Here is an 18,123-nt window from a genome sequence, read left to right as displayed (position 1 = left end):
AACCATGTGGTAGATGAAGTTATTAGCCAAAGTCTAATTTACTCTACTCCTGCTTCAAGCCTATTACAAAATTACAATAGTTTTCTCATGCTTCAATACTCCCATGAAACCTCATACAAAAAATAATACTATTGTGAAAACAGACTTCTTCAGAACATGCAAATGTCTCAACTCTCCGAAGCAGTTTTTCCAAAGGGGGTGGGGGGAAAGAAAGAGAGAGAGAGCGCGCACATCTGAAACTGCTAGTACTATTCAGCACACACAGGTTAATTAGATTTTCCACTTACTCTTTGTATGTTCTTGTTTCAGGATCTTCAGTCATAACATCATGCAGCCCTTCCACAGAAATGTTAATGATGCCACAGAATTTATCTTGGATAACACTGGAAAACAACAGGAAAATGTTTTAACAGGATTAGCTAAACAGGAAATTTGCTTGATAAGCATAGGGCACACCTATATTGCAGTGTTTTCATTATTTAATGCTCACCTGAACACATTGCCAAGTAGCTTTTCAAAATTTTTAAAATAAATTACAGAAACAGCTAAGAAGCAACTGGCAAAACAAGTGCCTAAAAGTATCGAAGAGGCAAATTAACTAGAAATGTCGAGTTTTCTTTTTTTTGTTTTTCCTTTAGAAGAATGAAAATGCACTATACATCTACCAATAACTTATACCATATAACTTTGTAGACAATTACAAAACTGGACAAAAATTGAAATATCTTCCATAAGGGAAAAACATTTATCATTACTATATGAGTGCAAATAATCTTTAAATGTGGAGGATAGGATTAAAACTCAAAATGATGTGCACAAACTGGAGAAATGGTCTGAAGTGACTAGGATGTAATTCAATAAGAAATGCAAAGTACTCCTCTTAGGAAGGAATAATCAGTTAGACACATACACAATGGGAAATAACTGCCTAGGAAAGAATACTCTGGAAAGGGAGCTGGGGATCATAGTGGATCACAAGCTAAATATAAGTCACCAGCGTAACACTGTTGCAAAAAAAGCAAACATCATTCTGGGATGTATTAGCAAGAATGTTGTAAATGAGACACAAGAAGTAATTCTTCTGCTCTACTCCACACTGATTAGGCCTCAGCTAGAGTATTGTGTCCAGTTCTAGGCACTATATTTCCGGAAAGATGTGGATAAACTGGAGAAAGTACAGAGAAGACAACAAAAATGATTAAAGGTTTAGAAAACATGACCTACGAGGAAGATTGAAAAAATTGGGTTTGTTTAGTCTGCAGAAGAGAAGACTGAAGGGGGACATGATAACAGCTTTCAAGTACATAAAAGGTTGTTACAAGGAGGAGGCAGAATGTATTTTGCTCTTTTTAAAAAAGACTATGTACAGTAACCTAAGAAATATTAGGAAGAAAGAATGATATTGGGACTGATTCTTATAAGCACAGTTTCTAACAGCTACCATATATTTCATAGAATTGATCTCATGGAAGGGACCTCGAGAGGTCTTCTAGTGCAGTCCACTCCACTCAAGGCAGAACTAAGTATTACCGAGACTATCCTTGACAGGTGTTTGTCTAGCCTGCTCTTAAAATCTTCAATGACAGAGATTCCACAACCTCCCTGGGCAATTTATTCCAGTGCTTAAGCACCCTGACAGGAAATTTTTCCTAATGCGCTACCTAAATCATCCTTGCTGAAATTTAAGCCCGTTGCTTTTTGTCCTATCCTCAGAGGTTAAGGAGAAGATTTTTTCTTAAACAACTTCTAAAATTTGCTATTAAAGCAGGGGCATATCAACATTGTCTTAATGGAAGGTGGTTATGTACTAAAATGCAGTATATAAGCTTGTGAACAAATTGTGGCTACCCCAAAAATGCTTTCCTTCTTGAGTAACAAAATTACTTACATTTAATTTTTTAATCAAACAGTCCTGTGAGAAATGAAATTCAAGAAAAATCTTGGATTTGAATGAATATCCTTACCACCAATAGGCTGTTTTCACATTAAGGCCAGTAAGGACCAATATGATCTATTTTTGACTTCCTGTGTAACATAGGCCACAGAATTTCACCTACCACATCTTTTAGAGCATCACTGAATTCTGATTTAAAGACTTCAAGTGATGGAGAGTCCACAGCATTCCAATGATTAATTATCATCACTGTTAAAAACACTGTGCCTTAAATCTAACCTGAATTTATCTAGCTTCAGCTTCCAATCGTTGGATCTTTTTATGTCTTTGTCTGCTAGACTGAAGAACCCTCCACTAAAAGTTTATTTTTTTAAAGTTTTAGTTTGAATGAAGGAGCTAAGGAAACATGACCTTGTACCTAGCTTTGAAAACAGCTATAAAACAGTATTTTAGACTTCATTGTGATGGGTTGATGGTAGTGACTCTAATGTTCTATTTTAAGGCCCATTTCATCCTTTCATGCTTGAAAATGGATTTGTTGAACTGGCCTCATAACTTTCACTATTTTGGGAAAGGCGATATTGGGAGCACATAATACTTTGGGAAACATTTTTGTCTGACCCAGATACTACAGTGCTTGCTTAGTCTCATCAAGGTACTAGAATGCTCCTATGGACTCTGCTGGAGCATCCAACCTCTCAACAAGCCACTTTAGCAGTACATGGCCTGCATATACACTATTCTGTTCTATACAGGTTCTTATACTGCACCTTTAACCATAATATCTGAGTACCCTCCAGCAATGCATTAAGCAATGTGACTAACATAAGTTGTGTTTGTTGTTTCATCCCCTCCCCAGGGGAAGATTATGTGCAGTGGAGTGTTTTACTTTGGATTTAAAAAAATATATTTACACCGCCCCCCATATGTTTATATGAGAAAAGGCCAGACCAAAGAAGTATGCCTTGCTCTTAGAGTGGAAGGCAGTGAGATTTGTGATGGTTATTAGTTCCTCTAGGAGTTCATTCCAGTCTTGGACCACCTCCAAGAAAGTGCTATCCTTATTGTAGAAAGTTCCATTGTGCCCGAAGAGCAAAGTTCGCAGCCCTGGACTTTATCTTCAAGCTGTGGTGGATCTTTAAGATAATCTGGGCCTCAGCCATTGAGCACCTTTAAGACAACGATGAAGACTTTGAACTTGATCCAAAATTCCATGGGAAGCCAGTGTACAGAGTGGAGGACAGGACTGATATGTTTGCAGTAGCCTCTGTTGCTGAGGAGACTTTCCCCAGTGTTTTATATTAGCTTGAGTTTCCTAAATGTTGAAGGCTTCATGCCCAAGTATATTGCAGTGCAGTTCAGCTGTGGGGTGGCAAAGGTCTGCATAACTGAGGCCAAAACATCATTCACTAGGATGGGACAGAGTCTCTGAGCCAACCAGAGACGGTACAAATTATTACTTGCAAAGATTGCTATGTGAGAGCTTAGTATTAGTGAAGAATCCAGGCGCACTCCTAACCTATCCACTGTTCTGACCAATTGTGGGCACGCACCTTTAACATTGCATCCACAGACCAAACTCTTCAAGATAGCATAACTTCTATCTTGCTCATGTTCAACTTCAAGTGTTAACTTACTGAGTTCCAAAATCTGTAAACTAAGCCTACAACAAAATGATGCTCAGTAACGTGTGATTACATTAGAGAACTGGAGATAAAGCGTAAGGGTTGCTCACAATCCAAGAACTTTGATTCAGACCTATCCTGGATTAGGACAGTAGAATTAATCTCACCTCCAGAAGGCTGATGGAAATACCTATAGATCCAGTCCAGTCTACAATTTTCAACCATTATTTTAGAGCCAATTAGACATCACCGTAACTGGTTAAATGCAACGTGATTCCATTTATTTCTGACATCACAACTCAATTTAAGTGCTCTTGTCCATACTACGTTTTTGTGAAATCCCAAGAGATGTAGGGTTGTTGTAGTCTGTGAAGATCAGGTGCATGTATTCCATATAATCTATTTCTTATCCGTTTGAAGGGAGTGAGCATTGGCGTACCTCAGTCCTACCCATTATCTTCTAAATATTCTATCCTATAAAGTAAAACTGTACTTAAGTAGTGGTAAAAATAATCTATACTTGACTTTTTAAATTGAAGTTCTACTTTTTTAAATCTTGTCAACTTCTCATTTTACTTTCATATTTAGGATAAGAGTTGCTTATAAAAGATGATAAAATGCAGCTTTCAGATTACTTATAGTTATGTGAAAATGTTCTCTTTTCATCAAATAAAAAGAAAAAATATACTACATACCTAGGAAAAAAGAGACACTGCATCTAGCACTGGAATATTTCATGTCTTTGTTTCTGAAGTATTATAGGGAATACATGAAAAGTTTTTTTTAAAAACCTGCTTTGATATTACTTTATTTAATCTATCATTAAATAACCATCTTGATATCAAAAGTTTTTGTCCCATCTTTCACTCAATTCTAGAAAATTTCCTCTAGGAAATGAACTTGTAATTTGGTGTTAAAACTTCTAACACTAAAAATCCACATCAGTTATCAAATACTTCAGTATGAAGCGTATAATAGTCTAATTCAGGCCTGCACAACTCGTAAAGTGGCGTGGGCCATATTACTCCAAAAAAACAGCTGAGGGTCGAACTCCACTGGCCCTGCCAAACCCCCCCACCCAGCACCATCAAACCCCCAGAAATACTCCCCACCCAGCACTGCCCACCTCACAGAAACAAACCCTCCTTCCGCAGCGCTGCCCCACCGAAACAGTGGTATTGAACCTTGGTAATATGTTATAGCGGGCCCCTAAGGTAGTATAATTAAGGTAAAAGAAAATGTCTTATTGCTAGAAGTAGAATAAGCTCTTCCCCCAACTTTGTAATCGATTGCCCTGTTGAATGAATGAGGTGTGAATGTGGAAGACAGCACCTCCAGACAGCTGCAATCCTTGGACAGGGGATGGGAGCTAGACCAGATCAGTAGAATAGGTCAGCCACTGACTCCTCGCTTGCCTACTCAGCCTCCCCCCCTAACCCCCGGCTCGCCGCTTGCCTACTCACCCCCCACGGGCCACACAGTGAGCCCACGCGGGCCGCATGTTGTGCAGGCCTTGTCTAATTGTACACAAAAGGATGCAAAAAGGGGAAACAAGCAGGACACAGTATAGCATATATGGAACGTGGCCCAAGCATGCAAAGAACATACAGGGCTGGTTTCAACAAGTTTCTGCATTTGAACAGCTCTGGGATTCTAGAGGTGTAGACTATACCCTTTGAGCATATGCCGCTCCATTAGAAGCACAAGCCATCTGGCATATATTTTCTATTGCTCTCAATATGCATGATTCTTGGACCACTGTTGGGGTTTTGGTATCTATATCAACAAGGGCCGGTCTATGGAAAGCACAGTTCTGCAGGACAGGAAATGGCCAACTGTGATCCATCTGTTCAGGAGTCCCTTGAATGGATTATCTTAAGTGGCCTGAGTGCAAACTACACTGGGCAGCTCTCTTATTCACATTTTGGGAGGGGTTTCAGTGTTTACAAAATGGTGGTAAAAGCTCATAGGAAGGCCCATCTGAACACTTAAGTTTCAAAGGATTTGTGATTCTCCAAAACTTATCAGAGAAGGTTGACCCATTGGGAACCTGAGATCCTGTCATCTGGGGCTAGGGTGGAAGCGAGAGGCAAAGAGTGGCGTAGAGCTTTGTGATAACAGTTTGGTCAGGAACATTCTGAAAAGAAGCAATCTGGATTATAAATTTGTTTCATCATCGTTTTCTTCCTCTTTTCTGGGGATGGAGAAGGGATCTTTCTATTACACTTACATATAAGAGAAATTATCATTTTTATTCTTTGTGCTGTAATTGCAGGACCTGGTAAAAAGATTAAAAAATGTAGAGTATTGCAAAGTTGAGAGTCAGGTGAATGGAGAACACTTGCCAAAAGTGGGTAAAAATTATACTGTTCAGTAAACATGTGTGTGACTTTTCAGCCATGGAACAAAAGGAACAAAGTTTCTTTTTCCAACTATGCCAAAAGCCTTACCAAATATGGAATAATTAAACAGTGCAAAATGTGTAGAATACAAGACACATACTGAAAAAAACCAAGTCAATGCATGGTTACCATTGTTTAAAAACAAGCCTACATTAAAGAACAAAGGCAAAATAAAATGTATTATTGTCTTATTTTCACGGAAACATCTTGCAAATCAATGTAACAAAATAAAGGATTTCCAAAATTAGCCAGTGTCTGTTCCTAGAAAGGTACTGGCAAATCAAAGTGGCAGGCCAATTCAAGACAGCACTAGGGATGCTGTGTTTAAATCAACTTTTCTTTCAAAATTAAACAATTAATATTGTCTATAGTAGGAGTTTAATATATAAAACAGTAAGCACCTCTTCTTATTCCATATAGTTTGATTTCAGCCAATAAAAATATTTTTATTACTAGTTGGTGGTGCTTTCATAACAATTGCATTTTCCTCATTAGTCAGAGCACAACTTTTCTCTGGGATCCTGTGAAAAAGACTTAGGATCCAATACTGTCTGTTTATATCTCCTGTTTGTAAGGGCTGTAGGACCCGGCTCCAATGCTGCAGCTGATACCATAAACACTATTTTAATTGGTGGAAGGGCCTGTCTGCATGTAAAAACCTATGCTATAATTAAAAGTACACTAAGATGTAGTACGTATACTTGTGGCACGTTTAGTTCTACAGCTCTTGTTTTATTATATATTTATTTTCTCAGAATAAAAATGAAAGTGAGATGTAGCATCCAAATGGTGTGGGTTCCAGGGAAAATATTATAAATGTTTACCCTTTCCCTACTCCATCAATCAAGCTATCCATTCACATTTATTATTCTAATAGGTCTGTGCAAAAATTCAGCTTCACCATTTTAACAACATACCAAACTACTGTAGACAAACTTCGACTACCATCATTTTAATAAAACATATACCCCAAAGAATCAAAATGTGGGTACTCAACCACACTGTCCCTGCCCCTAATGTATATATCCTGTTAGTCTGTCAGAGAGTTGTGAGATCACCTCCTTCTGGGGGGGGAGGAGGGGGAAGGAGGAGAGAAGGAGAAGAGAAGTTGGATTGGGAAACTGGAAGCTTTGTTTCCCTTCCTTAAAGATTAGGAGGAAAAGTACAGAGGTGGAAGAAGATTCAGATCAGTTCCCTATTGGCCAAGGGTAGCAGAGGTGGCAAGGGTAGATTGAAGCGTTATTCTTTTTCTCCATGGGCTAGGAGGGTGGGAATAACTCCAGAAATACACCACAATGAATATCATTCTTTTCATTTACTAAAATAGCATTTGAATTCAAAAAGATATATTAAATGTGAATACTGGAAAATTAATGCATGCTTCCTTTAATAGAAAAAAAAATACCGCCCCCCCAGCCTGATTCCAAACCTTATATCAACATTAGCAGGATTTTTGGGTGTTTAGCACTTTGAAAAATCAGACCAATGAAGCTTTTCCTTCTACAATGAAATTTTTTTCTCAAAATTGCTTCCATATCAACATCATCTTGAAGAAAATGTAAAGAAGCATTTCACTAACTGCGGTCAGTGGAATGCTTGTGGTCCACGGAGCACTTGCTGGTCACATGGAACTGGTTTCTCCTCATTCCAACTAATAAATCACATAGAGAAACAGCCTAAAATTACATTAAATAATTACCTATTATCACTTGTGCATGTAAGCAATGGCTGGAGCTGCCTCAGGAATGTTACGCAATCAAAAATGAGAGGACAGTCTGATTTTGAGAGGTTGCTGTATTAAAATGTAATCGATACTCTGAAAGACTGAGAACCTCTAATCTAAGGAAAAAATGTATAAAAACTGAAAAGCATGGTCCATATGCTCCCTTCTATTATGAGAGAAGCCATGTGGACTTTTTTAACCTAGGAGATTATACTGGTCCCTTATTACTAAGGACAGACTTATAAAATGTCACAGATTGTTTAGGAAGACAGAAAGTTTTTTAAAAATCCACTCATTTCATAGTTTGTAATTGTTACTAACCCCACAAGAAAACCTAACACCACCAGATCAATGAATTCTATGTATGAACCAGAATGTGACAATAAGCACAGTGGGGCAAGAAGATAAGATGTTGGCTTTGTTTCAGCTTCAATGACCATGCTATCTAAAGCACATTTTAAATCTGAATCCAAGGCAAGAAACATTTTCCATGCTTTCCTCCTCTCTAAATATATGTGCATATTATACTTAACATCTCTATAGCATACATAGTTGTAAAAGTACATTTGGGGACACATGTTACTGGTGCAAAACTGTAAGCATAAATATTGTGCTTGTAAATTTGGTTGCTTAGATACATAAAATTATCTATATTTCTGGTGCGCACACCTATGGATGCAAAACTGCACCTACAAAAATGGAGACCCAGTTTAGGATTGGCTGAAAATCTGACCCTAAATTAGTGGTTGTGACAAACTTCTATCGCCTTTTTAATGCTATCATTCACATTGTTTGGGGAGGAAAACATCAAATAAATACAGCCCCAAAATAAAAGAAAATTAGAACAGTTTAACACACACCCCAGGATACCAGCAAACATAATCAAACAATTTTCTGAGTAAATATAAATAACTAAAAAAGATGCAAGGTACAAATTAAAAACTAATTTAGATTTATTCAAGATGCATCCTGATCTTAAGAGCTAGATCTCTGGTACTGGCTGAGACAAAGTCATTTCACTTTGTGATTCAAAATACACCCCTCAGCAAAGGCTATTTAATAATACAGCATGTTTAACTAAAAAAAATCTTAAATGGGATGACGAATGAAACAAAAACTGGCATTTTCAAGTTCATAGGAAAAAAACTATTAACCTCGGGATGAAAAAATTCCTCCTCTTGAGGAATAATTATCTAGGCCTCTGATGCTGGATATTATGAAGTCCTTTTTTCAATGTACAGGAAAATTTATTTCTCTATATACCCTATTTTCCAGTTAGTATGATATGCAGATAGACGATATATGCATACATGAACAAACAATACACAGTTCACTTCTGTTTATCCACATGACCTGGGAGGATGGTGAATTTTAGGGGCGGAAGGCTTCACCAAGGGCATAGTCACACATAAGCTTGTGTCTATGTGGGAGCAGACCAGAGACTGGAAGTAGTAAGACCCTGCGTGCCAGGTCACAATGCCACTCTAATATGGCCTGGCCACTGCTCTGTTATGGCAGCAGGGAAGTGGTTCTGCTATTACACCATCCAGCTTTGGCTACTGCCTCTTCATTTGCAGAAACGTGCCTCAATCCAACCATAGCCATGGGTGGGTGGCAGATGCTGGCTACAATCAGATTAGCTGTGGGAGATGGGAGACCATGGGAAAGCAGTAACCAGAGCTAGGTGCTAAGGGACAGAGTCCCTCTTCTGCATGAGTGTGAGAGAAGTGGTTGCACCAGGGAGTGGTCTTGAGACCTGGCAAACAGGCTCCTGCTCCCAGTCCCAGACTTTGTTCTGTTCCCCATCAATACAGGCTCCATCTCCATCCAATGCCACCCAGCTCAGGTTACTTCCTTTCCTATTGATGAAGGCATGCCCTGCCCTCATCCATTGCTGGGTGGGGGCCCTGGTCAAAACCTGATTGTTTGGCAGCTGAAAGCCAATCAGAGCCTGTGTTGATGGGGAAGCAGAGATGTGCAGAATGGTATGAAGTAGCAGCAGCTCTACTAAAAGACTGTCCCTTGGTAACCTGGCTCAATCTTAAAAAAAAAAAAAAAAAAAAAAAATCTAGGGCTGAGACACCTCCATAATCCCCCTCACTTTAAGCACTGTGGCTGGTGCTCAGATTTGGGTGGGCCTCGGTGCTAAGACCCAATCAACCCACTTGTGGCTACACCACAGAGGCAGAGAGAGATTTAGGGAGGCTGAGCCCCCTCTAGCCTTAGCCACCTGCTGCCTATGCCTGGGAGACAGCCAAAACTTTTGGATAACTGGGCATTTGAAAAAATGGAAATGCTATTAACTAACATAGGAGGACATACTGTGTATTCGGATAACTATGATTTTTGGATAATGAATTATATTGTATATCTTGTTTTAATATACATATTATACACACTGTAACAATTAGCAATATATATTTGTATTTAAATACAAATAATATATAGTTTATTTTGCCTGTTTCTCAGAAAATTTAACTTAATCCAAGTTAAATGAAAAGGAATGTGCATCCCTTTTGTTTTCTGCTCCATTTCAGATACTCATTATGAATTACTATTCACATATTAAGAGACTATCTTCCTAAGAAAACCATTTTCTCACACAACTATTTCAGCTTCATGATGCTGACAACAACAATCACCATCAGTTTTGCTTACTCATTTACAAGCTGTTTTATGTTGCTTCTATGAATAATTTAATAATAATAATAAATATTTGAAAAGAACAAAAGCTTTTAAAAGCATAGTTTTAGCTTCTCACACAGGGAGAACACTCAATTTTAGCTGCAGGAGTTATGAATGAAAAGTTCTCTCAAATGGGGACAGAGTAGAATGAGATTTGTCCATGACACAGGCTTAAGATTCAAATGACAATATAGCTATTAAAATTCAAGAAATTCAGTGACATTTGGAGTAAGTGAAAGCAGCAGAGAATCCTGTTTGGAGTAAGAATCATGCTATCAATTCCAGATTATAACAGTCTCCACAAAACCATCAACCAGTTAACCGAACAGAGAAACTTCAACTATTTTTAAGAGAACTTAATGCACTTGATTTCTTGACATTTCAAACCACAATAGATTCAACATCAAAAGTCTAACTGAATAAGTTACAATGCTGAATGTTCAAACAAGATGACCTGTGCCTGACTTTCAGGCATTGTTCGTTTGAGAAGCTTAATTTGGTCCAATTCTGAACTTCTCATTGGATTTTGAGGTAGGGACTGAACTGGATCAGTTACGTTGTATCTACCAGCCTGGTAAGAACTGTAGTACTCTATTCCCTTTTCCCCCGTGTCTCCCAGCATCTTCAGCTTCTGTCTAAACTGGACAATTTTATAGATTAGAAAAAGGATCACAGCACAAGCTAAAATGAAAAAGGCTAATAAAATGTCAAATGCCTGATTCAGTTTCTCCACCTGCTGTGTACAGATTAGAGATGTTTTTAAGGATACAGATGCAGCATCTGGAGGAAATACACTTTTCTGTTCCATGGTCAAGTTAACTGGCACGATCTGTGCAGCTGTTTGCACTGGTAATACTGATAACACTGTCGTTGCTTCTGATGGATTCCCAGCAGCGTATTCTTCATAAAGAAATCGACTGGCAGATGTGGTTGGAGCTCTTCCCCAGAAAGTAACACGTTTAGTTCCAGCATTTTCCAAATGTACAAGTGTATCATATGTGGTTACCATGTGCCATGCCATTACTAAAGTGGCAGTGCTATGATGGATACCGACAGATGCTACACTCCAGGCTGTTTCTGGATTAGTGGTAGTGATAGCACAGTTTGTAAATTCGGTCCATTTAACATAATGCAAAGGTCTACCACGCATACTTGGGGGATTTTGACAATGGATTTTGACAGAGATTGAAGATAATGCTAGCCAATTCCGTAGCCCAAGCAGTGTGCAGCTACAGTTCCAAGGGTTGTTATTTGCCTGTAGATGAGCTAATGAAACCAAAGGCTTGAGCACTTTAGGCTGCAAATCAGTAAGGTTGTTAGATGCTAGATTTAGAATCTTTAAAGAAGATCCCATTTTTTCAAATGTATTATCACCAATACTAACTATTTTATTCTTGTCTAGTTGCAAGTACATTAAATTATGCAACGAACTAAAAGTGTTGGAATTTACATGTTCTAAATCATTATGGCTTAAAATTAACTTTTTAAGGTTATTTAATCCAGCAAATCCATTCATGATAATGCTTTTTATTTTTGCACTTTTTAAAGATAAATATTCAAGCCTGTCAAGTCCTTTAAATGCAAAAGGATGTATTGATCCAACAGGGTTGTGAGACAAGGAAAGTCTTCCTAGATTTCTAAGTATTCCAATGGCCTTTGATGGCACATGTGTTAAATTATTACCTTCAAGGTACAAATACACAAGGTTTCCAAGATGATGAAATGCTGTATCTGATATCCGTGAAATCTTATTGTTGGCTAGGTTAAGCCTTTGAAGACTAATCATTCCCAAGAAAGTGCCACGTCCAAGGATACTGAGGCGATTTCTTTCAAGCGTTAAGTATCGAACTGAAATGAGACCACTAAATAATCCTCTAGGAACAAAAGATATTTGATTATTCTGAAGGTATAAACAATGAAGATCTGAAAGCCCTTCAAATATTCCTGGATCCATACGTTTTATGTGATTATTATTTAGATGTAAGTAGCACAGTTTATTAAGTTCAACAAAAGCCTTTGGATGCACATATGAAATGCTGGAATTATCCAAATAGAGCACAGCAAGCTTCTGAAGGCCTGTTAATTCATTTGGAATTACATGCGATATATTATTCCCACTGAGGTATACAAGTACTGTACTTTTTGGAAAGTTCTTTGGAATGCTTGAAAGACCTAAGTTACGACAGTTAACTTGCTTCCCAGTGCAGAGCTGGCAGACAGATGGACAGCCAAGTACCTCTTTCAGGAGCAGCAACAAAAGAAAACAGTTAAGGATATGGAGGAATACTCCTGTGCAGGGTACAGAACTCTGAAGTCCACACATATCCCTGTCTTTGGCTTTCTCAGTCATCTCTGACTTAGCTATTAGAGATAAAAAAAAAAATCAAATTTGTAAATATCGCTCATTTAAAGTTCTATGGTTCTATTTGTATAATTTTAAAAAACAGATGCAACTCTTTGAGATAATTTTTAATATTCTCAGCCAATATGCCATATAAACGAACAAACAGTACTTTTAAATACTGTATTCTACTTCTTCTCTCTTTTGACACTAAATAGTTAAACATCATAAAGATTAAACTGCTTCTTAGGCAATTGCCCTATATTAGAAGTGAATTAAAAATAGAGTAAAAGAAAGGTAAAATGAATATGCTTGCCAAGCTAGTTGAAATATATTTGATCAGTTACCATTTAAAAGCAACTAATTCTGTCATAACAATGGCTTTCAGTAAATTCAACACATTGTAAATTCTTTTCCTTATTTTTATATATATGAAAAGTTTTAAAGCTTCACTGGCATTTATAAAGAAATACATACTGACTTTTTTTATACATTGAAACAGGTTTCTTTTCATCAGTAACATTTCATTCCCTTTTTGAATTTAACTTTTAAGTGAGCCCAGTTAAGTTCAAAATATACCCCAAAAGGTCTTACCCCAAACGACAAATTCATATTATCAGTTGGCTTGTGAGGCAGTTCACTGGACTTACTTACAAGTTTACTTTTTAGACTTGCTGTAAGACTTTTCTTAGCAACATTCCAGTTTATTAGAGCGCTCACGCTTTGCCCTAGGTTTTGCAACTGTTCACTCAGGAAACATTCTTCCCATAGGTTCTTCCACAGCGAGTGGTTAAAGAGAGGTTACCATGGATACAGGAAATAGTGAGACAGGAAGTCATTTTATCTGTGCTTCTAAAGGATTGTTGGACAGGAAATCTCAGCTATTTATTTCTAGAAAACCCAGAAATAAATTCATTTGTTGTAGCACATAGTTGTTACAGTCCATACATGTTTAATTTATAAAAACTGGTGCTGGACAATAAGAGTTGCATATCAGATAGCAAAACATATCTATTGTGATAACACATGTCATAAACGTAAAAAGCATTTATTCACAAACAGAAAATAAATCATTTTAAGCATTTACCAGTTCACTGACTACAGCAAAAAGTTGTTCCTAATGCAAACAACATAATTAACGTAGTTCTACCAAGTAAGGAAGTACTGAGGTCTATAAAAGGAGACTTTGGCTGTGATCTCATCAGGTCTCACAAATTAACTAAAATCAGGTCTGGTCAGTATCTGGATGGAAGAGCAATGAAATCTTAGATGGTGTAAGGAAATGGTGTGGTGAGACACTAGAAAGTAATATTTTATCTAAGTCATTTTTTGAACTTGATCCTGCATATCATAACATGCCATTGTGTTGCTGGAGGTGTCAGATGAAATTTTCAAAAGCATGCAAGTGACTTTCATGTGCTCCTAAATCATTTAAGTGCTTTTGAAAATCCTATGCTTCATCTTTGGGAGGTATAAAAACGGAGGTTGTGAAATCTTGCAATAATTAAAAGATCTTGTGATCATTTCTGTAAGAGTGGAAATCTCTGCATCCATGTTCCAGCCAAAATTAATATGACTGCCTAAAATTCTCCGTGCAGCTTCAAATGGAGAAGTTATCATCATCCCTCTACAGTTTTGTAGTTATATATGCAAAATTCATGACATATGTCACAAATAACTTTTTACAGCAGTGATCCAGTCATCCCGATGATAAGCAGGGCTGGTAGCACCACTCGATATTAAGGTTGCCTGACACTTACCACCATAAGACACTGATTCAGTTACTTATAACTTTCCAAACTGCAAGTGTTATGGCTGAAATTTTACATGCTGGATATCTACCTGATGATGAACTTTTCTGGGGGAAAAGTTCAGTTAAAACACTTCAGCCATTTCCAAGAATGAGGTTAGGGATAAACCCATTGTTTTGTCCAAATTAAAACATTGGTAACTTTTTCTTTGAGGATATCTAATGTCCCCTTGCTTTGGAACAGCAACTTAAAATTGGCTGGAGAGGAAGGGCTGAGGAGGGCTTTGGGTCAGATGTGTGTGTGTTTGCCATCCCTGTGAAAAATCCACTCAAATTTGGCCAAGTTATAAGCCTCTGAAGATTAGTGGAGACTTAGTATAGCTTGGCAGCTAAAATCTCTGAAGAGTCTGTCCCTACTGAGCATGCATATTACACACAAAAGCACTGTGCTAAGAACATTAAGGTCACAAAATCAAACACTCAAAAGTCAGAAAACTGCCAGAATTAAGGTTGCCTGTTGAACCTTAATTTGGCTCCTTCGTCAATGTGCATTAAGATAACCTTTATTTACTATTTTTTCTACAGGACCTTGCCTCATTCAGTGCACAAGATGGATATCTGGTCACTATGCCTTTTTATCCTCATCATTCAGTGTATGGCCCCATGTCTTATTTACTGCATAGTACTTAAAACCTGCACTGAATACAAAATTATTAAATTTCTCATGGACTCTTCTATGACACCCAGAACCATTCACAAACATTAATGAATTTATCTTTACAACACCTTTCCAGTGTAAGATATTATCCCCACTTTGCAGATAAGAAATTGAACCACTGGGAGATTAAGAACAAATTTTTCAAATGTCTACTAACATTAGGAGCCCAACTTGAGAGTTCTAGGGTCTGATTTTTCAAAGCGTGTAACCTTTTATAAGCATTTTATTCACCTAGAACCATATTGACCCAAGAGTTGTGTGGCAATGGAGGATTCTCAGTGCAGATAAATCTTTGGAATATAATGCTGCCTGCCTCTAACAAACCTCTACAGCGGATGTCCAAACTGTAATTTTTCAGAGGCTTTTAACTTTGCTAGATGCGGGCAGATTTTCATGGGGACAGCAAAGGGCACATGGTTGATATCATGGTGAAACCCCCAGCCAAATTTCAAGTTTCTGCTCCAATACCTGGATGCACTAAAGCTTCTCAACAAAATGGTTGTTAAAAAAATAAAAATAAAAAAATCAATGAGACAAAACAACATACTTTTCCCTAACTTTGTTCTCAGAAACCACTGAACGGTTTTTGCTAAAACTTTACAAAAATCATCCTGAGGCACATATCTGGCAGGGAAAATTTAAGCCCTAAATTTGGCAAGGTTGTAAGGAACTGAACGTAATCTCTTATAATGGAAATACCTTAAATACAGGTGTTGCTACCAGCTTTGCATATAATAAAAAGGTATTTTTGGCACAAAAATGTTGATATGAAAATAACTTCCAGCACCCTTAAACTGTTCCAAACTGCATCATTCATCTCAGTAACCTGTTTCAATGTATTAAAAAAGGTATTTTTGTCACAAAAATGCTGATATGAAAATAACTTCCAGCACCCTTAAACTGTTCCAAACTGCATCATTCATCTCAGTAACCTGTTTCAATGTATTAAAAAAGGTATTTTTGACACAAAAATGCTGATATGAAAATAACTTCCAGCACCCTTAAACTGTTCCAAACTGCATCATTCATCTCAGTAAGGTTACGCTAACTGTACGCTAACCAAATTTAAAGGGTTGATTTCTCATCTTTCCTACATGTTTGCTTCATAAAATTATGGATGTTTCTTTGTAGAACGTAAATTCTTTTTAGAAGGCCAAATTCTTTCCATTACTTTAACAGAGTAACATCCTCAGAGAATTTGACCTGGGATTTTCAACAGCCCTTCTCATCCGTATGAAATTTTTGTTTCCTCAGGCTTGTCCCCCTTTTATATAATCCTTAGCAACACTGCAAATGTAACAGATGAACAGCTTTCCAGCTGCACAGAATGTTGTTGACAGATCCTTAGTATGCCCAATCAGTGGGAATTTTTATAGAAGCTTTTTTAGAATATCTAGTAAACACTGAACAATGATTTCTTGTCCCTTCAGTGAGCATATAGATTTTTTGCAGCAATTTGTAATAGTAATACAGTTTGCCATTTTAGTTAAAATTGTCTTTTGTGCTTAATTTCACAGCTATTGAAACAAACAGTAGGACCCCTAAGTTCATTTCAAGCCATTTTTTGGAGAGGATTGAAAAAGTAACACTTTTTTTTGAAACACAGCAATTCCAACATAAATGGAATATACATAAAAAAGAAGTTAGAATGTCTTGTTAATTCATGTACAGAGCACAGCAAATGTCATGTACACACCAACTGAGGTCCTAGCCTGCAAATGATAGTGTGTGGTTGCAACACCCTGCTCATACACTGTCATTTGCAAGATCTGAGCCTAAAACAGCATTACCTATTAAAATAGCCCAAAGCCTACACTTTTCATTTTCACCTTATAAAAGCAGTAATGGCCTTGTTACAGAGTATCTCTTGGACAAAAAAATGGCTGGAATTAACAGTATTTAATCTGTATTAAATCTGTATTTTCGATTTTTTTTCTCCAGATTTCTCAATTTATCAAATATTATTTATATAGTGCCCATAAATATGCATGATATTTTACTGACAAAAAGTACAATACTTGCCTTGAAAATCTTTCAATCTAGAGTGCTAGTTCTGCAAGCTGTTTTGTAATGACAGATGCTAACAGAAATTTCAAGGGAAGCAAAAATTAGAATGTCCAAATATTACAGAATAGTGGCAAGGCCATATTCATAAAATGCATGCTGTGCTTCTTTTGTACATTAAAAGCAAACACTGTCTTGTTTTCTTTAAAAGAAAACCATAAATTACTGCCTGAAATTATCTTCTTGTACATAAGCATAATAATAATTCTGTGTTAACATTACAGGTAAAACATAGCTCCTTTCCAAATTCAACTGAAGCACATTGCAGAATTCCCCATCACAGGGTATAAACAGTGGGGCAACCCCAACTGTCCCACAGTTCCTTGCCAATACAGAATCCAGCTGTTAAAGGACTTCATGGTAGTGGGAAAGGATGGTGGGTCATTCAATATTTATGGAAAATGCATCTTGAAAAACAGTAATTAAGGTAATTAACCGTTTCTTCTTCAAGTGCCTGCCCATATGTATTCCACTCTTGGTGACTCACAAGTAATAACCTAATTCTTAAGAAGAGCGTTCTCAGAATCCAGCTGAATAGTGAGTATAAGACAGCTCTGCCAAAGTGGGAATCAGATCTTATTGCCTTCACTAAGGAGTAATGTTTTGTAAATGTATGTACCAAACCACATGTTGCTGTCCTACAGATTTCTAAGATTGCAAAGCTGCCTAATCTCTGATGGAAAGGGCTGTAATTCTTCACGGTGGGTCTAAGCTAGTTAAATCACAGCATGTCTTAATGTGTGTAGAAAACCAATTAGATCATTTCTGGGTCAATATAATCTGACTTTTTACCCTATCTGCGTAAGCTGAAAAGTTCCTGGGGGAGGGAGCACCCTAAAAGGCCTAGTACAGTCTACTTAAAAAGACAAGTGTCCAAAAGGGTGTGAAATCTTGCTTCCCACCCTTTTGTTGGAATGAGGT

At 37.3% G+C, this 18,123-nt stretch overlaps 2 protein-coding genes across 6 annotated transcripts in view; both read right to left on the bottom strand.

The window, feature by feature from the left end:
- Nucleotides 1-18,123, bottom strand: part of IPO11 (importin 11) — a 242,114-nt gene that overhangs the window by 22,515 nt on the left and 201,476 nt on the right. For 3 of the 5 annotated variants that reach the window (XM_032801164.2, XM_032801163.2, XM_075066973.1), the window contains one exon: nucleotides 288-383. In XM_032801164.2, coding sequence (XP_032657055.1) covers nucleotides 288-383 — 96 coding nt within the window. Of the gene's footprint in view, nucleotides 1-287; nucleotides 384-12,012; nucleotides 12,691-13,483; nucleotides 13,562-18,123 lie in introns of those variants that run through there. The other 2 variants (XR_012656088.1, XM_032801168.2) reach the window with 2 other exon arrangements.
- Nucleotides 10,690-12,679, bottom strand: LRRC70 (leucine rich repeat containing 70). Its single transcript, XM_032801176.2, has one exon. The coding sequence runs from the start codon at nucleotides 12,677-12,679 to the stop codon at nucleotides 10,754-10,756; it is 1,926 nt and encodes a 641-aa protein (XP_032657067.1). The 3' UTR covers nucleotides 10,690-10,753.

The sequence above is a fragment of the Chelonoidis abingdonii genome, chromosome 6 (assembly GCF_003597395.2).
Source record: "Chelonoidis abingdonii isolate Lonesome George chromosome 6, CheloAbing_2.0, whole genome shotgun sequence".
Classification (NCBI taxonomy): Eukaryota; Metazoa; Chordata; order Testudines; family Testudinidae; genus Chelonoidis; species Chelonoidis abingdonii.
Note: the sequence above shows the minus strand (reverse complement) of the source record. Positions and strands in the feature narration are given on the sequence as shown.

Bases quoted from the DNA above. Each gene is read 5' to 3' on its own strand.
- LRRC70 (XM_032801176.2), bottom strand. From the start codon at position 12,679: ATGACTGAGAAAGCCAAAGACAGGGATATGTGTGGACTTCAGAGTTCT.